This window comes from Anarrhichthys ocellatus, unplaced genomic scaffold, assembly GCF_004355925.1.
Source record: "Anarrhichthys ocellatus isolate YVR2014 unplaced genomic scaffold, GSC_Weel_1.0 scaffold26, whole genome shotgun sequence".
In the NCBI taxonomy this organism is placed as follows: Eukaryota; Metazoa; Chordata; class Actinopteri; order Perciformes; family Anarhichadidae; genus Anarrhichthys; species Anarrhichthys ocellatus.
The window spans coordinates 4158770-4183556 of NW_022280056.1; the positions used below are offsets into that span (position 1 = coordinate 4158770).

General features: G+C 42.1%; 1 protein-coding gene across 1 annotated transcript in view; it reads right to left on the reverse strand.

Moving 5' to 3' along the window:
• Positions 1–23377, reverse strand: part of cacng2a (calcium channel, voltage-dependent, gamma subunit 2a) — a 61998-nt gene extending 38621 nt beyond the window's left edge. Inside the window, exon 1 of the mRNA XM_031861916.1 lies at positions 21309–23377. Within this exon, the coding sequence (XP_031717776.1) occupies positions 21309–21534 (226 nt within the window). The 5' untranslated portion in view covers positions 21535–23377. The remainder of the gene's footprint in view (positions 1–21308) is intronic.
• Positions 23378–24787: the final 1410 nt, after the last annotated feature.

Consider the following 24787-nt stretch of genomic DNA (forward strand, 5'->3'; position numbering starts at 1 on the left):
TCTAAGAGACCCACAGACCCATTTCTGTCTTTTTTAGGGTGAAATAACAGGTCAACAGCTAATGCCACATACGTGTTATACATCAACTGAAAGCTGGAAACCTGAAGATTAGTTTGAGATGCAGCTCAGTAGTTTGTGTCAAGAATCGGAAATAAAATGTATTAAAATTAATGTTTAAAGTGTTAAATGGCTGAGAACATTATGATAGAAGTATATGGCCATTCCCATGCTCTATTATGTCTCATAAGTTGTTGCAGTGATTTTTGATACCATTTGTTACACAGTTTTGATGCTAAATTTAACAATTATTTACCACTCGAGAATTGATAAAAAATCATCCAAAATCCCTCCAAATTACCATATTAAGACACCAAGACCTTGAGGAACACCAAAGACAAAATTCAGGCTGTGATTTGGTATCAAAAACCTTTGACATTTAGATGCAATGCTATAGTTGCATTCTTTAGCGATTGGATGGCGAGCACTTCTGTTCTAGAAACTTCTCAGAAACCCCCTTATTGTCAATACACCAAGGAAAGCCCTCGATCTCTAGTTTGTGGTTGTAATGTGGTTGTTTGTGGTTTCATGAGGCTGTGATTGTCTTAGAGGTCACAACAATCTTATACAGTGATGTCAAAATTCAAAATTGTAGCGCTTTTAGCTCCCTTCACAACAAGCTAGCATGACATGGTTGGTACCATAGACTGTGTATAAGAAGTGGATGTAGTTTTTGTGACATCACCTATTGGTTTGTGGACTGCCGTTTTGAAGCCTGACAGAAGTTACCATCTTTGGAATGAGGAGGAGTGACGTAGAGACGCCGTATACGGCTCTGAAAGCAACCTGTCAATCACTGTGTAGCCCCGCCCTAAAGCATCCCCTGCTTTATGGTCTGTTTGACTCTAAATGGACCATAATGTACTAAATGAACATCATGCTGTATTGAAGAAGACTTGAAACTAGAGATTGACACCATAAACTCAAGTTTACAATGTTTACTGAGGTAATAAATCAAGAGAGAAGTAGAGTCATTTTCTCATAGACTTCTATACAACCAGAGGAGTCGCCCCCTGCTGGTCAGTAGAGAGAATGCAACTTTTAAGACGCTTCCGCATCGGCTTCATTCGGCAGAACCGGTGGTTGCCACCTGGTTGGTACCAATAGATTGCTTGGGTCGTCTAGTTTCATATTATCTGTACTTTTACTTGAGTAAATTTAGGAGTATACGGAATGCTTGCAGTATTATTTGGACTGCGGTTCTAGGATCCTGGATATGAAGGTCAGCTTGTGGTTATAGCTAAAAATCTAGTGATAAGCTTTTAATAATTCAGTGCTCTTCCAAAGGTTTTTGTTCATGTGGTGTCCTCATCTTTCACAACATGAAATTACTAAGTGACTCCTCTCCTCAGTCCGGTTTCATTACGCGGAGCTCATAAGGAAGCCTGTAAGGTTTCTCTGTGCTCTCTTTGCTTTCGCCTGGTCCATCACATCCCTCTCCTCCTCCTCCCAGCATATGATATTAATCTTAACACTCTCGCTCTCCTCTCCTTTTGTACGATGCTCTCGTCTCCTTTTGTGTTTTCTTTCTCTCCTCTGAAAAGCGTCTGGTAAAAACACTGTTATTACTCCCACCATCACTGCGCCTGTATGTACTACAGTATGTGTGAGAGAGTAAGAGAGGCCTATTCCTCGGGCAAACAAAGTACTTGTTGTTTTGAGTGGAGAGAGAGCAGCCGGATGGGGAACAAACTCCCTTTTTTAATGCAAGATTAGTAGTTGTTGAAATTTTCAGCCCACTTTTTGTAGACTTAAATCTTGTGAGGCCTTTTTTAAGCATTTGAAACCACTGCCAAGTGACCCATCCTCTCCTGTCCTCAATGAAACAAGACGAACCAAACCTTAACTTAAAGAACCTCAGAATATCAAGGAAATGTACATTAAAGCAGCAGGATCTCCGCCCCACAACTCAACCGTCATGTTCCTAATTTGATCATTTGAATCAAGTTTGAACTGCATGTCATTCAACACTAAAAATGGAAAACTGTCCATTGATAACTATTGCTAACTCCATCACTTTTAACTAACTGTTTTAACTCCTCTGCTCGCTATCAATGTGTGGAAAGAAACAAATTCAAATCATAATTGCTATTTTTAAACATTTATATTTATGTAATCAGTATTTTTTTATTTTCCTCTGTTCCGTACATTATTATTTCATCTTATTTTTATCCTATTTTCTGTACTATCTGTAGCTTTATAATTTCTTAAAATGCAAATAAAAAATGTATAATGTCTTAAAATGCTGATAAAAACTAAAATTAACTTCTTGAAATGCAAAAAAATGCATGTTTCTTATTATGCAAATAGAAAATATATTTAAAACAATGTTCAGTTGAGCAACGCCATAATTTTTCCACGGTCCTTCATGACTACTGCACCATAATGGTCGACCAACGCTAAGAATTTAGACGAAACAACCAGTATGACGCTAATCTTGTATATGAGACATGAATCTCCTCAGCACCTCATATACGCTTTTGTCAAATAATAATTTGAACAGAGGTTTCCCTCAATTTAAATAATTCCATCAGCGTCCTCTTGTTCCTGAAAATTGCAGACCTCAGCAACACTTGGGCAGTTTAGTAGATAAGGTTAGAGGAGAGATAACAAAGTCTTAGCACAAAGACAAACGCACGAGAGGCACGGAAGCCGAACTCGGAGCAGCACTTTCCAATAAAGGTGAAGTGAGGTAAACACAGTGATGAATGTGAGTTCGCCTGTGAGAGTGACTAATGCTGGTTTACCGTAAACACAATATCTCATGTCCACATTACAAATCTTGGGTACTATTGGATGTCTCTCAAGTGGAAACATTACTCAGTTTACAAATTCCCATGAGTCCTAGTGCTTCGGACTGGCTGATCAATATTTGTGATGGTGAACCTCTCTCTCTCCGAGCCAAAGGGTCTGATGTCATCAACGTGCAGCCTGGAGCTGCTCCGTCGACGCTGATTTCACCCGAAGGGTATTTGAGCTCTAAAGTCGAGCTCCATTTCAAAAGCAGAGATAACCGTCAAAGTCACCTTTCCCATCTCTGCCAATTACAGTAAGTTCTCTGAGGTGCAATACTGTAAGTCAGCGCGGCATCACACATCAGCAGGAGAGGCAAACTCCAGCACTGTGAGACAGCTGCTTCATGCCCAGGATTACAAATTGAATTGCGTGAGGCAGTGTAATATATCTGGACACTAAAATACAAAGTTGTCCACTTTTAGTTTGAGAAGTGTCAACTGTCATTTTAAAAATATACAAAAAGGAAAACATGAATGAATAGTGACTGCTGAGCATCATGAAAAATACCTCACGCCCAAAATCATCTCTAATCTCATCTGTGTTGTCTGAAGCACAACACTGGACCAAAACTGGCCCCATCCATTTCATAGCAACATGCCTGAGTTACAGTAGACAATCACAGCAACATGTATCTTGTGAATATGTTTTTGGCACATTTTCCCATTTGTCAATTTGCTCTGAGTCAAAATCATCCGCATGTCCTTAGTGCTAAACACACAAAATAAATTAAAGCATGATGATTCGAGCTAGGTAGCAGGACTGCTACATGGCGGATGAATACGGGATTGCTCACCTGGAAGAGTGCTGACGTATTTTTGTAGTTAGCACCGCACTGATTCCCTCCACAAAAAGCCAATGGGATAGACGAAAATGATCTCTGTGGCAAACAAACAGCAAGATAATCTTCACAAATGAACACCACTTTTGGGGATTTTTGAAGCGTGAATGCAATCACTAGAAGTAAAAAGCTAACGGTACGCTATAAACAAACTACACCACGGTCACTTTCCGTCACCACCACTTGTTTACGACACGTCAAAGCTTCTAAATTCACCAGAGGGGTTTTTAGTGATGAATTTTATATCCTAGAACAAAACATTAAAATCACCACAGACCTTATTTCAGTCATCTAACCACAATCACATTCAAAAACACACTGACATTGAGACGCGGGAACTGGAAGAGTAAAAATGCTGACTCATTCCTGGACCACTCTTTTCTTGGCTTGTACAATTTTGAGTTTTCTTTATTTTGAGGTTGTACTTTACATGCATATTTCCATTTGCTGCACTTATCACTTCATACTTGCATCCTAAATATTGTTGTTTATTCCACGGATAGCCCTTTTTTAAAATTGAGGATTTTGAATGTAGATTTGTAATGTTTTTTTTTAGGGTGATGACGCCAGAAAACGGAGACGGGGTTATTATCTTCCACTATTTATTATCATGCGACCAGAAGTTTCCTAAAGAAATTACCCTTGAACCAGGTCCATCCACTGATTTAAGATCTGTGGTTTAAAGCTCTGGAAGAAGCAAGTGAACTTTTATCTAATAGCGTGCGTGTATTTCTACACTGTGGTATTGCTACTCTTGTACTTGTACTTGTACCTAGAGGCGTGAAGCATTCACAGAACCACTACAGGTCTCGACTGCACTGAAACGAGCATTACAGTCTGGGTTTGTGTGAGCGTGTGGTTACAAAATCCCTAAATTCTTAACGTCTGGATAAATCGCTCTTAATACCTTTTGTGTAGCTCTCTAAACGCCCTGCTCTCTGGTGCCCCCCCTTACCTTCCCACCACCACCTCCTCCTCCGCCTTTGGACTGCCCAAGGCAGAATGATTAATTTGTGGCTATTGATTTCTCTTCCTGAGCTGAAAGTATGTGTGAGAGGGAGGGAGAGGGTGAGGTAGCGTGAGAGAGGGTCAGAGAAGCAAAGGGGTGAGGAGAGAGAGACTTGGAGAGGGGAGTGTGGTGGTGGTGGCGGGGGGGGGGGGATACATCCAGTATTCAGTGTAGTGCTTCTCTGCAGTTCTTTTTTTTCTAATCTTTAATGTAGGAAAAAAAAAGCCATTGGTTGCAGTCTGGATGCGTCAAACCACCTCCCCTCAGTGTCTCTCTCTCTCCCTCTCTCTCACTCTCTCTCTCTCCCTCTCTCTCCCTCTCTCTCCCTCTCGGTGGCGATTGGCAATTCACTGAGTGTCCACATGTCATCTCTTGCCCTGCTGCAGCGGCAAGCAGCGTGGCATGCTGGAAGGAGGGGGGAGAGGGGGGGATGGGGGAGTTTAAGAGGAAGGAAAAACAAAGGGAGGGCAGGCAAGATGGCTAGATGGATGGAGGCAATTATTCATCCGATTCTCTGTTTCATTACATCTATGTAAATGCTGCTGGGTATGTTTGAGTCTGTGTGTGTGTGTGTGTGTATCACCCCCCTACATTAACCCCCCCCCTCCACCTCTCATATTAGACGAGTGTCGTCTTGAACACAGTTTTCTTTCCAGCCAATTCTTCACTGCCTCTTTTCATTCCTCTTCCCATCCTTCCCTGTGTCTTTCTCGTCGGTTAAATCCCCACGTAGCTGCTGAGGACATTTAATATCATGGCCTCCAAAAAAATACAAAAAAATAAAAAGCAAAGGGAGATGGGATGAGAAGTCGCGGGATCGGCACTTCTATTGGGTAATCATTTGAATTAAGCCTGTATGTGGTTAGCAGTGACGAGCACGTCTCTCTGCGTACTACAAGCTCATTTCTGACAGGGTGGCGTTTGGAGAAGAGTGTGACCTACATTTCTCTGTTCCTGAATCGCACTCGCAGAGAGCTCGTCTGACTCCATACAGTTAATGAGAGAAATTAAATATGTACACTGATCCGCAAATGTCCATTTTGCCAAGTGACCTTTTCAAGGGCATTTACACAGCAGCGGTGACAGTTGATGAAATGAATACTTATGCAGTATGACGGGAGAATCAAAGGGGCGTAAACGAAGAAAATCTTCTAAACGAAGAGTGTCAATAAACAAGATCGCTGTTAGTTCTTCAGCTTCGTTTTACAGAACCACTAAGTCATTCATAGCCTACAATCTCAAGTTCAAGATAAACAACAATTATTATTTTATTATGTACTATTTGGGCAGATGAATATATTCAAAGGATCCATAAAATAGGAATTCTTACAGTCACAGTGTTTTATCAAACCTGCACTGTGTGATGAAAACCGATGAAAACACACACACACACACAGTCGATCTTCTTCCATAGTTGTGAGGGATGTTGTCTTTAGATTTGGATTAGTGTGCTTTGAAATATGGAGGTAAAAAAAATATTGTGGCAAGTAAAAAAAAAGGTGGGGATTGGGAGTGTGGATGACTTTTTATCATTTTTACCTGCACGTATTCATGTGAAAGCACAAAGAGCACAGGTGTAATTGATGGCATTAATAATGGCCGCATTCCATTTAGGTGAGCCACCTCCATGATAACGGCATGGCTAAAAGCCGTTTTGCAACAAGCACAGATTTTTGTCTGACAATATGCATTATAATTTGTAAAATCAGATTTTGTGGGTTCTTAGCCATGTAGAACATTCAAGCACGGGAAGACAAAAAATATTCGGACGGACCTTGATCGACCTCCACCTGCCGAAATGTGTGTTGGCCATTGAAATGCTTTGTTCTAGCGGTGGGCAGATTTCGGTCCAGTGGGACATTTTTCAGACTACTGCTGTTTCAGAACAATGGGCCTTTGAAATAATGAGTCCCCTTTCAACACCCGATAATGTACGGCAGCACTGTGAAGACGACCACAAGAACCAAAAAGGACAATATATGGCTTGAGATCTTCCAGCAGCTGGGATACAATGACGATATGATGTAGCTGGGGTTGTACGTTACGGGGCGAGCAACAACAGCTGTCGTTAGCGTTGGCATCAAATTTGGGGTCCGATTAGTTTATGTGTTGGGTGGTAATGTTTTCTCCTTAGACATTCTCTGTCTGTTTTTTTTTTGTGGACACTGACTCTATTCTAAACTGGACGCTTCAACATATTAACATAATAATAAAGCAAGAAAAAGGGCTGACGATCATTAAATAGTCCAATTTGGGGCATTCTCGCAATTCCTATTCGTCTCCTTAAAGCTCGAGTGCAGAACTTTTGTCTGGCCTTTTGTAACATTTTAGAAATTTTAAGTTCCAACTCATACAGTACGCGTAAATCCAAAGCTCACAATTGATGTGCTCACAACACAGACTTTATAAAAGAAGTAGACGTAGTCATCGTGACGTCACCCAGTGGTTTGTGTGCTGCCGTTATGAAGCCTCGAGTTCGGCAATTTCACGTCACCATCTTGGAATAGTGCCGTTGCCATCTTGGCTTTTTGCATCCGATGAACGGAAGTTACCATATTTGGAATGCGGAGGAGTGAAGTAGAGACACAGTCTACGGCTCTGGTAGCGGCAGCGACCTGTCAATCACAGTAGCCCCGTCCTAAAGCATCCCCTGCTTTATGGTCTGTTTGACTCTAAATGGACCATAATGTACTAAATGAACATCATGCTGTATTAAAGAAGACTTGAAACTAGAGATTGAGACCATAAACTCATGTTTACAATGTTTACTGAGGTAATAAATCAAGAGAGAAGTAGAGTCATTTTCTCATAGACTTCTATACAATCGGACCTCTTTTGGCAACCGGAGTCGCCCCCTGCTGGTCAGTAGAGAAAACGCAAGTTTTAAGACACTTCACATCTGCTTCACTCGGCAGAACCGGAGGTTGTCACCTGGCTCACACTTAGTGGACGGTGAGAGCATGTGTCGTTGCGAGGCAGGACTTTCATCCAGGAGACCGATGTTCCTGTCCCATGTGAAACTAAAAATAAGCCTTGTTGTGTGACGTTTTTTTTTTTTTTTTTTACATCATTCGCTTGTCACGTGAAGTCAACGTCAACTTCAATTGTTTCCTAAACCATAACCAAATGGTTGTGTTGCCGAAACCCGAATGCCTTTTTGACATGTTAAAAACTGGCACGGCGCCATGAAGAGCAAAGATGATTCAATTTTAGTTCAATAGTCAATGCAGACGTGTGGATTGAGGGATTCATATTCAGTTTATCTCCCGGACACGCAACAGTAGTTTGTGTTGTGACTTTGTGGCCGAGCTGCCCCTGAAGCGAGCGAAGTGAAGAGCACTGTGGGTAAATGAAAGATTCATTCTCACAACTTGTTCATGCAGTCGTCCTAAAGATCGGCGCAGCGTCGGCGCTGTCATGGCATGACACACTAAAGACACACACACACACACACACACACACACACACACACACACAATACTGATTACAGACACACAGTGCGACTGTGTCACACTGCTGAGAGGAAAGAAAAACACATACATGTGCAGTTCACATCTGCATGACATCTGCAGGTGAAAGCGTGTGTGTGTGCGTGTGTGTGTTCTCACCCAGAGCTGCCTGTGTGCATGCTGCTATGATCATGACAGACTCCCTGTCCTGGAAAGCGATCTGAGGGAGCAAAGGGGAGCTACGCTGCTCTTCATTAAAAATTCATCCTGTTCCTTACTGCTCTCAGGAACACAGAGACGATGAAGATGAGCGCTCACCACACACACACACACACACACACACACACACACACAGCACAGAAGAGAGGGGGAGGAGAGAGGCAGCATGCTCGCCTGGAAATTACATCATCCTCCTCCTCCTCCTCAGTGGACTTAGCAACACCTCGCCTACATCCGGATGCAGCGATAATAACAGTGGCGACTTCATTTTGACGAATTCCCTGATTCGCTCTGATCTGCAGATTAAGGCAGCGTTGTCTTTTCACCCCGGCAAAAAATACCAAAAATAAAATCAGCAGCATCGTCAGCAGTTCGGCGGATGCTTTGTCTAAGAGTCACAGTACGCACCTCCGCAGACCTGAATAATCGAGTGTCAGCCGTTCCCAGACACCAGGTTTACATCATTTCCTGTAGGAAGCCTATTAAATCATCATCCTTCAGGTGAAGCACCCAGCTCACTCCATCAAGCTGCTCCAGCTAGACATGTGAGTGATGGAACAAACGGCGTCTAAATCAATTAAAGTTAGGTCACATTCAACATTTGCTAAAAAAAAAAGTGTGGTCCAAGTGCAGTTCAGTCGTTTGAAAATCGTACACCAAAATAAACTGAAACGTCCATCTGCTCCTGAACCTCGTCAATGAACGCAACAACCTTTGTCTCCTGCTCACACTCTTTGTGTTTTGGATTGAAGCGGCCTCAATTGACGGATACAGTCTCATTACAACTGTTTGTTTTCCCAACAGCGCCATTTGCTGTGACAGTGGGGTCTGCCAGCCCTGTCGACTGCAGTAAATACTCACTCTGGAGTGCAGTAAACATGACCATCTGAACAGCGTCACACTGACAGGCAGCTGTGACGTCCTCACAGACGGACAGGAAGCCACGAAGGCCGGTTTGGTGCCTCCAGGAGAAGGTTTCGCTCCCAACATGGACGTCAAAGGACGTGCCAAACCTTCATTATTTTCATTTTTTATTTCAGCAAAATCAGTCTGGAAAGTGGATTAAAAAATGTTTCAACAGATTCATTTATAATGAAAATAATACATAGTTATATAATTATGATTCTTTGGTTGATAATAAGCTAAATATGGAGGTGAGGAGAAGGGAAACACAATCGGTTACTGTCTCTGCTCCGAACTGTAATAATAATATATAATCAATCCAGTCAGATCAACTGCTGTCTAAAAGCTGTCTGCTTTTCTGTGATGCACAGAAAACAAATCAATCATTTTGGAGGCTCAATGATATCTAACTACACCATAAAGCCTTGAGTATACACTTCATATACAGACACACACCTGTGCCATGCTGAGCCATCTGGACCGGATCACCTTCATCCTCTCAGACCGGCTGTTTAACATCACTAGAAGTACTTCATGATCTCTGTTTCTTCCCTCCTTGCCCTCTATCTTTGAACCTGCAGCGCTCTCTTCTCCATCTGTCATGCTCAGACTGTGTCCTTCTGGCGTTATGTCCTCCTCCGTCCTCCCCCCTCCCCCAGGCCCTGACGGTGACCCCCCTAGCTCAGCTACAGGAACCTTCAGCCCTCCTCTACCTCGGTCCAGGCCTGAGACTCTGCTGTCAGCAGCTCTCCCACTGGGTGCTAAGAGGGCTTCATAGAGGTGGGAACATCTCTGTCGCCTCTCTTCAGCTGTTTGTTAGTTCACAGCAGCTATTTTGTCTGATGTATGCTTGAAATAAGTTTCTTCACCCAAATCAAACTTGTCACACTTCTACTCTTATTTAGTAATTTAAACCACTTGAGGTTTTGACTTGGGCTGCAACTAACAAGTATTTTCACTCCTGGTTAATGTACAAGATATTATCTCAATTAACTGATTCATCCTTTGATCTCTAGAATCTCTGTCTTTACCGCAACAATGTTCTTTACTCTGAACTGTTTTTTATTAGAACGGTTGCTTTGACTTCAGAAATATTTCCAATCAAATCTGCAGAAGAAGTCAAAGTGTGTTTTTGTGATTTGAGTGAACTGACCCTTAAAAAAAAAAGTAAAAAAGAGACGCACAGACGATCTCTGGGAGATATAAAGTACTAATCCAGACTTGATATATCCATCGCTCATTACTTCATCATTACTGTTATTATTATCGTTATTAGCATTTGCATCATCATCATCAGCAGGCGGTGTACGCTCAGCCACCAAACCGACTCTGCTCCTGTTCCTTCCTCCAGCTCTGAGATGATGCAGTGTGTTTGGGCTGCGTTCTGACACAAAGCAAATACGTTGTAATAGATTGCAAATGAACTGCGCCACAGACACCACCAATTAATCAAAAAGCAGATTGTCGTACTTTCTCTGTGCAATGGCAGAAAAAAAGGTGAATCGCACCTCCTTAAAATGAATGGATTGTATGTGCAGTTAATTATCATTTACTACAGGGTCTCTCTGGGATGTTTCCACAGCTTAAGGATACGGTCGGTGAAGTGGAACGGAGAGGAGCTCTGCTGCGATGGAATCAGAGATTGGTCTGCTGGTAATTACACTTTCATTTTAAGAGGATCAATTCTATGTAATCAGAGTGCAATCTCACTGAAAATTGAGTGGTTATTCAAGCCACTTTAACATGGAAACTTTACATTTTCAAGGGGAAAAACATTTGTTTGATAAACGGCAGCAGAGAGTAAATACAACACTGGATACATTACTGTTGCTCTTGACTGAGCACTGCAGTGGCTTAAGAAGCTTGGTCCACTTGTATGTGGTTTAGTTCTGTTTGCTTTCATCATTGATTGGTCTTTTCAGTTCATCTTTTTGTCTATAAAATCAAAAAATTAAAACTGATGATAATAATGAGAGGCTGAAATCAGAGAATATTTGGCATTTATGCTTGACAAATGAGTCAATCAACAAAATAATTATAACTTAATATTCTAGCTTGAAGGGTGCAGCTAGCTGTTTCCACCTGTTTCCAGTCTTTATGTTAAGCTAAGCTAAGTGGCTGCTGGCTGTATAGCTTCACATCCGTACAGAGAAGAGAGTGGAATCGATCCTTGCAGCTAACCCTCGGCCGGAAGGTGAATAACTGTGTTTCCAAAAATACTGAATGGCTTATTACAGAGCTTGTGTTTAATGTTTTCATCTGCAGCTATGCTTGCTTACACTGGTTCTGACAAAGTGTTTGATATTAAAAGCAGATATTTTGAGTATTCCTTCAAGCTTCTGCTTGCACTTGAACTGCATTTTGACCTGTGCCCAAAATATCCAGTTTGAAATGTAAATCTGTTGCGTTACAGGAGCAAGACGACATTGGAAATGCTCGTGCACGCAGGCAGTCAACAGGCCGAACAGTCCTATCACGGTCTGGTGAGTTGTGATGCCACACAGTATGCTTACGCAAAGACTAGCCCTGGGTGTGTTTGCTATTGATTTGTTCTCTGGTCATGTAGGATAAAGATAGACCCCACCCAACAGGACCAACTGCAGCTAAAAATAACATGTGTAAATCAAGGCTAGAGGCACACACACACACACACACACAGTCCTGCTGGCTGTGATGATGACGATGTGTCGGGGGTCAGAGGGGATAATTATTTTGTAGTAACTGAAATGCTGCTCCTCCTTGACGCATGTCCCGTCATTTAATGCTTTCATTTTTTATTTTTTTCTAATTTATAGCTGAGGCTCTTAATCTCTCGACTGTGAGAGAGAGGGGGAGGGTGGTTGGGGGGCGTCATCTCCACGATGAGCGGGTGACAGCATTTATGGGAGAGTGCCACTGAAGTTTACAGCCACTCTACCATCGACCAAAGCCAAATGAGCCATCATACACTAAACCAATTACCATGCCATCACAGCCGTCTGCTGTCCACCTCATCTTACAGACTCAGTCAGGACGCTCGATGCTGCTTCACCAAGACATGACTATTAATATACAAGTGTGTACTTTAAACCTCCATTGTCCTCTCAAGTTTGATATAATTAAGGATAATGTTTTTATTTTTTATTTGAAGGGATCAGATCCAGCAGTTCAGTCGGGGCTATAAAATTGCATTTGGGTGATTCCTTGTTCAACATCTAACTGTTCTAGCTTTGTGAGGGAATGGTTGTGTAATACAAACACAATATCTTTTAGAAATTTGCTTTAAAAAAAAAAAGTTGAGTGATGTGTTTAAAATAAAGTGACTTATATAATTAATTCATTCCAGAACACAAATTCACAACATGATCCAAATCCCTTTTCAAAATGACGTGTTTGTACAGAATTCCAACAGGACAACTAGGGATGGCCGTGAAATTTTGTACAAACATTCATGGTTCCCAGAGGATACATCCTGCAGACATTGTCGATAAGGTTTACATTTGTGGATTTGAGTGCCTTGCAGTGACATGGATATGGTGGAACAGACACTCTCCTCTCCCACACACTAGCTAATAAAATAACTGGCCATAAAGTCCCTTGCACCTCTGCTATCATTTTCTCTTTTTCATTTATCTCTTCTTGTCTAAGCACCCAACTTTTGACGACTTGCCATTTTGAAAGTTTACTGGCGGAAGGGGAGGGGCCAACAAACCATTTTTTTTGCATTATAGGGACTCAGGGAGGGAAACTTTAATTGTTTACGACCACTTTGTCACGTTAGGGAGGGAAAAATGTTTTTATGGGACTCACAAATACTAAATACAGTTTTCACAATCATGCATTTTTTTTACAAACTATTCCAGCAGATTATTTAAAGGATCGAGGGCCTTTTAGGGCCCTATTTTGATCCAGGGTCTTTTGGGACAAATTGATCCGGTGTTCCCCTTTTGTCGGCAGCCCTGAGTAGAAGAAATAAAGCAGGGGCAGGATAAATATTTGTATGCCTCTTTTATGATAAAACACTTGGTCTTGTTTAATAAAAACAGATCTGGAGGAATTTGGACCATGATCTGTAACAACCATAATAATAATACATTTTCTGGGAACCCACTTATTAAAAATAAGACCTGACCATTCTTACTGCGATTCCACATCACGTCATATCATCTTGAATAGATAAACCAGCCATTGAGAAGAGATATATATTTGATAGATCGTGTCTTTGTTTGTTTTATGCATTTGTTATTGAAAATATTTACAAATGTTAAATACTTAAAAATGAGACCAAATGCATTTAGACCGAGTGAACCGTTTCCTCTCATCAGTCAAACAAACAGAATGTACGCTAGCCTTTCATATTAGATTCAATGTTATAAGACGGCAAAAATTATCAGAAGAATACAAATATTCAGGCTCTCTCCTGTCAAACTACAGATATAAATGTGAAACAAAAGATTATGGAAGAAATTCTGCAAATGTATTTGTCGACCCTAATAAAATCTCCTGCGACCCACCTGAGGGTCCAGACTCAGTCTTTAGGAATGAGATTCCCAATTTCAGGTGCGATGCTAATATAGAAATGTAACCGTATTTGTTTAAAGTGCTACAGCACAACAGCACTGGTGTCAAACCTAAACAGACCTGAGGCTGCACTCTAAACCCAATCAATGAACTCCACACTGATACCCGGGTACCAGAGTCTGCTGATGCATGTCGCTGTAACCGAAGAATTATAACAAATGGAGAGCCCAACAGTAATACAACAGAAGGCCAGAGTCCTGCACTGTTCTCAGACTGTCCCCGGGCCCAGCCTAATCCAGTAATGTCTGGCCTGTAATTTGGCCTTAGTGGGCAATAGAGAGGGAAAGGTGGAGACCAATAAAACAGTTGTGTTCGGCAGTGACCGTCTGCAGTCTCAGCTGAGGGCAAAATGAATCCCATCCATCGTACGCTGCAGGGCAGAGTGACGGTGCAGTGCAACAGAGTCAATTTACACAAGCAGCGATCAGCTGAGGGGGAGGAGTAGTGATACCAGCCGGACGGAGGCTCATTTTCTACTCCAACAAGTGGCTGCGAGGCCCCTGAATACACTTTCCATCCACTCTCAACTCGGGACTAACTGTAATCCGGCCCATGCAGCTGGATGTACAGTGGATTGTGTGTCATAATACAATGTAATGCCACTTTAAGGCTGGGACATTAGCCTGGGTGGGCATACTCCAGCTGGGTAATCCTTATCTGATTGGACTATGAGACTAATCCTGCTCTTCTCTGCTGCTCTGCTATCCGCTTTCATCTCAGGCCTGCCTCTCATCCTGCTGCACACACAAGAATACACAAACACCATGTGTACAAGTACACAAAAGCGCACAACATATTCCCACGTGTGTTTTTTCAAATGCATGAACGTACACTACATTGATACTCCCACGAGGTTATACATAAAATCACGAGGCTGTATGTGTGAACTGTGATCTGTGGTAATCGACAGCAGCGGTGGGAGGCCATACACAAGTGTGGTAGCCATTTTAGCTAAAAGAAAAAATAATAATAAAGGAAAGCACATTTTTCTACATTATCTCTGTTGGGTGAAGAACACTTCAGTAATGTAAAAAAATACTTGCCATGGCTATAACTCAAATTAAATCAACAGTCTAAAGGCCTTTGCACACCGAGGGCATTTTCTTTCATGTGATTAATTCACACATCAATATTTTTTTTTAAATTATTATTTGTCACGACGAGCTTTCAAACAGAATGCAAACATTATGTGGTGAAAAAGCAATACTTTCTTTTGTGCGGTTGATTTTTCAGAGCTTTCGCAGCGCAAATACCGGCATCGACCAATCACAATGTTTGTAATGTTCATATTTAAAATGTGCACTTTAGTGTACAATAATACGTAGGCTCCGTAGTCCGAACCAAACCAAGATGGTTCCTTTCAACCATTTCCACTCCTTCCATTCTTACCTTTCACAATAAAAGCCCTACACATACACACTGCATAGCTGTTAACCAGAGGGAACTCAAATTCACTTTTTGATGAAAGGAAACTAGCTCACATTTGTGCTTTTGAGTGAAAGTCTTCTAAAATCATCAACGTTTTGGAAAAATTAAAAACCAGTTTCAGAGAGAATCAGACAGAAGGGTCTACAATACGTGTTTGAAAGGATATATCCATGATGAACACAAAAGATAAAGACAGAAGCTAAAGACTACAGATCACAGTGTAAGAGTGAACCACCCCATCCCCTGTTGATCGAGACAGAAGACAATGAAATTAAGGAACAACACTGTTCCTTCCTTGTTATGTCTTTATACACTGTTACAATCATTAAAAAGCAAAAGCAGCCCGTGTATACCTTCAGTAGCTAGCTTAGCATAGTGCTAACACTAATTAATGGTGTGCTAACATACTCTGCTAATGTTAGCTCCACAGGTTTTTACATATAAACGTACCGTTTTAGAAACGTAAATGTCCTCCAAACCTTTTCGGGTAACGAGTATCACTGTGACACAACGTTTAAACACGACGAGTTCCAAATCCACTAAACCAGCTTGAAAATGAAGAAATGAGAACATGAGTGGAAAATTAAGAAATTCTGAAATGACTAGTCTGGTATGGTAGTCTGTGGAGCACAGTCGTAAAGTTGTCGGACCGTGGTCGGAGCTGGCCGATGCTATGCTTTGATTGGCCAGGCTGCGTCTGAGGGACTTAGGGAAGGGGAAACGGGTTGCCAACTTCTCCAAACGGTTGCCGACGGCAAACTGGCAACTCTTACTGTGGAGCCTTGTGTGACGGCCATTCTTCACAATGTTCATTGCAGATTGACGGATTCAGCAGATGAAAATAATCATAACTTGCAGTCCTAAATTATTGCAAAGCTGATATCTCGTGCACTGTGGACATGCGGGAAATTTTATTGCACATATCGTAGTTTTGGAAAAAGCACATTAAATGATGAACCCTAACAGACAGACAACAGGTAATAAAAGGCATCAGTCACCATGGTGGCCCTCCTTCATCACCGGGTCCACCATTCCTCTCCCACACCTCCTCCCTGACTCGGTCTCTCCCCTCCACCGTGGAGCCTGAGGGCGGCGCTGTGATGAAGATGAATATGTCAGATTAGCAGCAAACTCAGAGCGCTTCACCTGTCTGAGAGCACAGGGGGCTCAGCGGCTGCTCTTACAGACGTCCCGGATAGGACAGAGGAGAGGCCCAATTTATCAGAAACACACATGTTTACTGTGCTCAGGTCTCACCGGCTCAATCTCTCTCTCTTTATGGTGAACTGAACTTTAGATACTGTTTCAAGACTGTAAGTCTAAAATGCACACTTCCAAAAATACTTCATGTCAACAGCAGAAGACCAGTAGGTGCAGATTTTACTTTCAAAGATTGAAAAAACCAGAGAGCTGTTGGCTTTTGGCAGAATATGGAGTCAAACCATTCACTGTGTTTGATCAAACTCCCAAACTCATCTAAACCTGTACTAGAAGCAGAAAAAGAAAGAGCCTGAAAAAGTGACCAAATTGAATGTGTGTCTCACATTTTCAGATATTAAGTTCAGAAGCAAGAGATCTAAAGCTGCAACCAACTATTATTTTCATTGTTGATTAATCCGCTGACAATTTAGTAAACTAATAGATTAATCATTTAGTTTAAAGAAATGATACTATTTCCCTGAGCCAAAGGTTACATCTTCAAATGTCTTCTTTTTTGTCCGACTAACAGTCCAAAACACAAATATATTCAGTTTGAGTAGACATAAAACTGAGAAAAGCCGCAAATATATATATATATATACAGTATATATATATATATATATATATATATATATGTACTGTATATATAAATATATATATATATATAGTTACAATGATACACCAGTCGGTAATCTCTGCTGTTCTTAACCATAACCCTAGCCCACGCCCTGACCCCAAACACTTCTCTAACAGGAGGGAAGCACTATCTTAAATGTTTTGTACGCAGCTTTTTTGCTAATGATTATTAGCATTGTAGCTCAGCGAATGTCGACCTCAGTGACATGCAGTGAAATGCTCGCTCTACCAAGCTGAGGTGGACGACACACAGAAACGTTCAAGGAAGAAGCTGATGCAGATCCATTAAAATATGCTTGATATTGGTCCAGATACCCCTCACACAATCACACACACACATCCACTTTATTGAAAACCAAACCACAGCCTTGGACCAGATACACAATCCTTTCCAGGAGAGAGATTATTTGTGTTTCTCTGACGAGCGAGTGAGCAAAGCAGAGGTGGAGGTGATGAAGCACCCAGTGTGGGTATTCCCATTTTGCTTGTTCACAGGTTCTCCTCTCCAGTAGCTGGTTATACAAACAGAAACCGTCGCCCACCTGTGTCCACTCTGTGAGCAGGATGTGTGGGCCGGCGCTGCCAAACACACAGTCTGTGTTCTCTGCTGCGATAAGGACGGGGCTTCAACCGGCAGTCGCTGCCTGATCGCCAGTGAGGCTTCGTTTGAGTGGAGCTGGGGGAAAGATGAATGCTAGTCATCTTGGCACTTTGAATCAATTGAGCTGAGCTGCGAACTGAAGCCTAATTAACATCTGAAATGTTAAACTTCACTCCTCCTGACTATCTAGGCTGGATATGCAGCCTGCTTATCTCTGCCTCTCTGCAGCTGCATCCGCTCGGTACTTTCCTATTTCTCAACCCCAGTGATTTTTGGTTTAAACTACCTATAATTAAATGTACTCGCTTCTTAAGACCCAATTTCCTGTGCAGGAAATAATTTGAATTAGAATTTAAATGAATCTGACCCCAGTAAGTAAATGCCCTCCTTTTTTTTCCACTCCCTCGCCTCTTCTGGGGATCGTTCATGAATCACAAATGACAAATCTGGGTTTATTTCCTGCCATTTTGATCTCGGATTCAAAGGGAGAGGCTCGTTGTGTCGATACAAAAGCAACACACACGCAGGCCCCGAGCCAAGAGCGTGGTGTTCTGATCCCGTCTTGACTCTGTGGCGTTTGGTTTGCCAATTAAATAACGGCCCAGCAGAAATAAAGGCCAGCCATTGTTACAATTACACTCCAGCTGTGATCAGACTGTAGGAACAGTTAATACACCAGAGCACTACATCCACATCCAGCGTGTTCTCCGTTATATATCCAGGCAAGAAACACTTTGTGACACCTTCACAAACTTACAAACACATCTGGATCCGTACCGGTGAAACCGCAGTGTTCTGTTGTTGACACCTGAGCCGCTTCTCAGGAACAGCCGAGGTGTAAACCATCAGACGTCGAGGTGATTACTAAGTCAATTTTTTTTTTTAATGCGGTGCCACTTTGATATTTGAATTTCAGCTCACTAAAACTAAACACTTTTTCTCCCACCTTTACGTTACAGGTCGCCTCTCATTGACACAAACAGACGGTGGCATGGCTCCATGCAAAGCAACTAACTACTGTACTTAAGTACAATAGTGAAGTATTTCCATTTTATGCCAGTTTCTACTTCTACTCCACCACACATTTATTTTGATTTTACGTTTTTGTATTAAAAAACATATAATAAGCTTTTAAAATTAAATTTTAACCATCAAAAAGTTTGTCTTGTCTTGTTTCAAATGTCTATGAGTTGTGTGCAGTTTCACCAAAGAGACATTGACTAAACTAACTGTATATAAAGTAGTTCAAACCAGTTTCACCTCGAGCAGCTACAACAGCAGCATACTGCTCTACCATTGCTGCATGATAATCTAATGATGTCGTATATAATAATATATCAGTCAGTTGGCAAACAGTTGCTTATTTCCACATCCAGCAGTTACGGAGCAACATGATCATTCATTAGGAATGTCTTTGTCTGTCACTTGATGGATGTAAGTCTAATATTCTCTCTCTTTTAGCTCTGTTTTTGGTCTCCACCAACTCCTGATGTAAATATCTGTCTCTTTAGCTGCTAAATGATCCTCTATGTTCACCAGCTAGTCTCTAACTGTGTCTGTCTGTTGTTTGCTGCTGAGCAGGTATAGTGTGCAGAGGGTTTTTAAGAGTTTGTTTCTCTAAACGCTGCCGGCTTCAGCCAAAAACGACACTATGAGAGCGGTGGGAGTACCAGAACAGTAAAGCTGTGGACCAAACAGATAAACAATGAGCTGAAACTCACTACGCTTTGTAAAGCCAACGGGAGCCATTTCACAGTGTCGCACTGTTTTCACATGGCCATTTTATACATTATCAATGTAAAAATATGGAATATAGGAGCTTAAAATTGGACTTCAAACCAGTTGTTAAGCTTTTGAAGGGAAGGCAAACAGAGTCGGGCTGCTTATCACAGAAGCCAGAGGAGCATGAAGGCTTTTCAGGATCTCACAGCTAAGAAGATGAGCAGATTTGTAACGCCCTGCGCCCTCACAAGGTTACAGCGCCGCGCTCCAAGTCAGCACCCCAACGCCACCATGACGGGAAGCACGCCGCCTCCGTACGACAGGGTGGACTCGAGAGGTCGTCTCCGCAAACCTGTGCTCAGGACGTGAGGTATATTGACATCTAAGGTCAAAGGTGACATGACGAGAGCAGCGGCGAGCCCTGCTATCGGCGAAGCCGTCAGGCAGGTCAGCAGGCTGCATCTCTACCGTGACTTTACTTCTTGGGCTTCATTATGAAATTAAACACCCTGTCCAAACTGGTGGCCTTCTGTCATTTCCTCTTTAACTGGTCCCTTATTTAAAGTTAGACCAATCTGTCGGTTTGCTAATCTATCAGGGTGATATATGATGAATCTTCCTCCCTTACTACAGCTCCTGAATATGTTATTATTTCATTATTTCAACTCTAATGTCTGACTAGAGAAACTGTTCCAAAATGGTGTGGGAGGCTTTTATGCAACAGCTTCAGGCTGCAACCATAAACCCGCTTCACCCTGCCTGCAGGAGATGAACACGCTAACAGGACTATATTAGTCTGGATTTAGGTAGAGAGTTTTAGTCTTGATGATCCATATCCAAGTTTTTTTTTTGTCTTGTGACCCTTTAAAATGAAGCAGTGTCTCCCACCATGTGTCGTTTTAACCAAAAGGGTGATTTATCTTGGTTTGTTTCATTAAAGGAATGAAAGGTTATGCTATGCAATATGGAACAAAAACATAAATTGTGTTAGCAGAATTATGACTGTTCTTTTCCCCATGACCCCTTAAAAGGTGTCCCAAAACAGAAACCTGCGTCACCCTGCCTGCAGGAGCTGATTACGCTAAAAGATTTGTATTAGTGTGGATCTAAAACACATTTCTTCTCACCTTGTGAGCCCTAGAAATTAATATATTAGATACCCGGGTAATATAATATAATATAATATATAACATTTGTCACAGGTTGCATGTAATTTCAACTCAAAAATGTGCTTTTCCTTTGTCTAACTGTTTCATTAGAGACTTGTAGGAGTCAAAGTATCCAGTCTTCCACAGGAAAAAGGCACAGATTAAAGAAAAATTGCAGCAAAGACACAAAATTAGGTTGCAGAATTAGGATTTTTCTCAAAAAACCTCTCTGCAAGAGATGAACACCCTAAAAGAAATGCATGAGTATGGATTGAAGCAGAAAGTTTTCGTTCAAGTTTTTCTTGACCTTGCAGACTCGTCACAGGTTGCATGTGTCAACCAAAGAGTTTTGAAAGAAACTTTAAAGCAAATAAGCCATTTTTTGTAGCAGAATTAGTATTTTGCATTTCTGTCCGTTTAATCAGATTTCCCCTGCAACCCGTTTGAGGGACGTCCCAAGACAGAAACTGTGTACTTATTGGAGTTTACGAGTATAGATGCAGTCCCATTTGCCCCTCTCCTATCAGTTCTGGCCTTTAACCACCAATTTCAGTGAATTCGTGCTGTGCATTTCATGTTGGAAAACAGAGGCACATCCTTACACAGTGGCATGAGAGGAACAAACATCCTGCAATAAGAAAACATGTGCTGTGGCCCGTGAACTTTAAAGCCCACAAGTGAAATCCTGTTGGGAGAGTTTTTTGTTATGTGTTGGGGAGCATGCAGAGAGTCTTATTCTTACCTTCTAAGCAGCACGTCCTCCAAAGGCCCGAGTGGGTCATCACCTCCTCGTTCTTCTTGCTGGTCTCGTTCTCGCTCATGGACTTGCTCCTGCAGACGCCGCGGGAGTACAGCCAGTAGTCCGTGCCGACCGCGATGGTCATGAGGCTGAAGGCCGCGAAGGCTCCCACCGTGGTCAGCAGCATCTGGACTCCGCGGTCGAACAGACCCATGTTTCCGCATTCCATGAAAGGGGGACCCCCTTTCCTCTTGATGTACAGGAAGTAAATATTTGAAAATTTGCGGGACCAAACCAAACCGAAAAAACGGGATATACTCGAGCGGAAGGAGAGGGAAGAAGGACCAGGAGGATGCGGTAGGAACCTTATGGTTGCGTTTGGGTGAGAACCAAAACAAGAGAAAAACTGAGTATGGAGGTTTTTGGGGGGAAAGAGAGGAAGAGGCAGTGATGTCTCCCCTCTCTATTTGTTCATACTTTTATACACCAGCCCCCCAAAAAATTAGAAATCAGGTATGCAGAGGATGACAGCACCTCAGAAGGCCTCCAGCTGCAGATGTGTGGATAATAACACGGAGCTATAAAGGACTAATTATGTCCTAAAGCCTATAGTGGCACAGCACAGCCTAAAAATGGAAGTGAGATAAACCAAACTGAGGTTTATTCTCCACAGGCCTTCAAAAGAAGAGGAGAAAAAGCCTGTTTCCTGACTTGTAAAGGTTATAGCTGAGCACAGAGCTGAATTAACATGAGCTCAAACCATAGAGATGGTTAGGGGGGGGGGGCGGTGTTAGAGTAATGGCAGGCTTACAGTACAACAGTTCAATATGTCTGTTACAGTGAGTTACAGTTACTTTAGTCTAAGGCTATAACATTTAAAATTCAGAATTATAACTAAACAAGCAGCTACCCTAAAGATTATTTAAAATATTATTCTAATGTGTTTTAGTCAAAAGGGGAAGAAGCCAGGGGATAATAAAGTGGGGAGGGAAACGAAGGACGGTCAGGGAAATCGAACATATTAGTGGAAAACAAAAGAGATTAAACAAATGGACGGTTTCGAGTGCCGTCGAGAGGAAATTAACGAGAAGATTCTCGACCTATTGTGGGTTAAAATAAAAAAAATCACGTTGTCTTCTCACAACGGTGGAATGAGGAAATCAAGGCTCAACAAATGAATTAATTAATTAGCAGGTTTTAAAAACACACAAAAAAAAAACAGATAGAAACCGATAAAAATCAAAAAAAGAAGAAGAAATAAAAAGAGAAGAAATTAATCGCGTAGATTTTCCTTTTTCCTAAAATTTTGATCCCCAGTTTCCATATGTAGCTCTATAGCTCTGGGAAGGTTTCCGCCGAAAATGGGGGTCTGCGGTCGGAGGAGGTTCGGTCGTCGACGATCCGGAGAGAGCGGGGAGCATCCAGCAAGGCAAGCCGACCATCACTCGACATAGAGCCGGCAGGAGGAGGACGAGGAGTCTGTGTGGGCGCCGCCGCAGCCGAGGATGCTTCTTCCGTGGATGGAGGAGGATACTGCCGCCGCCGCCACTGCTGCTGCTGCTGCTTGAATATCCAAATTCACCGTGGCAGTATCACACCCAGGACGGTCCCGTTTGTTTAGCCCTTGCGCCATGTAACAGGAAGAAAAATAAATACTGATGAATGTTGCAATCCCCCCTTGTTTTTTCCCCTCCTCCTCCTCCTCCTCTTGTTCTCCTGTCTCTCCTCGCGGATGCAGGTCTCGGCCGCTTGCAGGAGGAAGAAGAAGAGAAGAAGATATTACACAACCGGGAGAGCGAGCTGCACAGATCCACACAGACAGAGCTGGTGTTGTCACGATGTCAGCGGTGCTATACGTTCAATACTCCCCCTCTTTTGTCAGATGATGAGTAATGTTAATGTGAAGAAGATGCTCTTAATTCTGCAGGCTAGTTCTTCTTCTTCTTGGTTTTTTAAAAGGCCCACAGTGTGTATATGTATATGTGTTTGTGCTGCAGCGGTGAGGCTCGTTGCTGGAAAGATATTAAAGATTTTTTAATTCCGTTTCAGTGAGTGGAGGGGCGGAAGGAGGGGGTGTAGCGATGGTGGACTCTCTCTCTCTCTCTCTCTCTCTCTCTCTCTCTCTCTCTCTGGATGGGTAAATGGAGGATTACTGAATTGCATTTGTACACACAGGCTGAGATTTATGCAGTTATGGCTTATTATCGTCCGATCCAATTGTTGCAGCTCTCTCTCTCTCTCTCTCTCTCTCTCTCTCTCTCTCACGCATGTATTCCCTGAAGTAATCTCACTAAATGTCTGCTTTCCAGCTTCACTTATTTTTCTTTCTTTACTATGGCTCCTGTCATTAATAACTGTGATTTTAGCTGCAGCTCACAGCTATGAAGGCAGATATGGTGTCATCTTCTAATAAGAGGATTCTCCAGAAATGATAATTAGCAGCGAGGAAGAGTCTGATTTTGTTAAGTGTTTGAATTCATGCACTTACATTAAATTCAACTTCTTCTTTTTTTTAATGACCGAATTCTATGTAATTAGTGTGCAGTATTGGCACAGTGTGTGTGTGTGTGTGTGTGTGTGTGTGTGTGTGTGGCGCGCTGAAAGGACAGCTCCCTCCAGCACTGCTCTTTCAAGGTGGAGTTTGTCGCCCCCTGCTGTTTAAACGTCTTTATCACAACTGATCAAATATGAACATCAATCAAAAACAATCACAACTAATCAAACAATAATTAGAGGCAGTCAATCTTTCTGCACGCTTTTTAGAAATTGCTTTCCCAAATTGCTCCCCCCCTTACCTTTTAACATATCAGCGTGTAGAGGCGTTTCTGCACAGATCAGTTAACAAACAGAACTTGGAGATTTCAGCAAGTACCAATGGATTATAATGGATTTTTTTATTGCTGAAAGTGTTTAAGAATTTAAAAAAAATGTTGTTCCTTCACTTTGACGTTTGAGCTTCACTGTGAAGGCTGACGAGCAGAGTTTGACAAATCTGTTCTCAACTTTAATCTGAGTTTAGGCGTTGCATGTACATTACATTACATTACATACATGACAGTCATTTAGCAGACGCTTTTATCCAAAGCGACTTACAATAAGTGTATTCAACATAGGTATTCAAGAGAACTACTAGTCACCAGAAGTCATAAGCGCATCTCCTTTTTTAAACAAGCATCTAAGAGCATAAACCAGAGCAAAAGTACAGTGCAGAAACAAACCAATATGAATACAATAAGTGCAACAAACTAATACGAATACAATAAGTGCTAAGTGGAAGGCTCAGGGTAGTACTTCTTGAAGAGGTGAATTTTCAGCCTGCGCCGAAAGATGGGCAGCGACTCTGCTGTCCTGACGTCAGTGGGGAGATCATTCCACCACTGTGGAGCCAGGACAGAGAACAGCTGTGACCGGGTCGATCGGCCGCTGGGTGTACAAGCTGGATGTACAGGCTGGATGTACAGGCTGGATGTACAGGCTGGGTG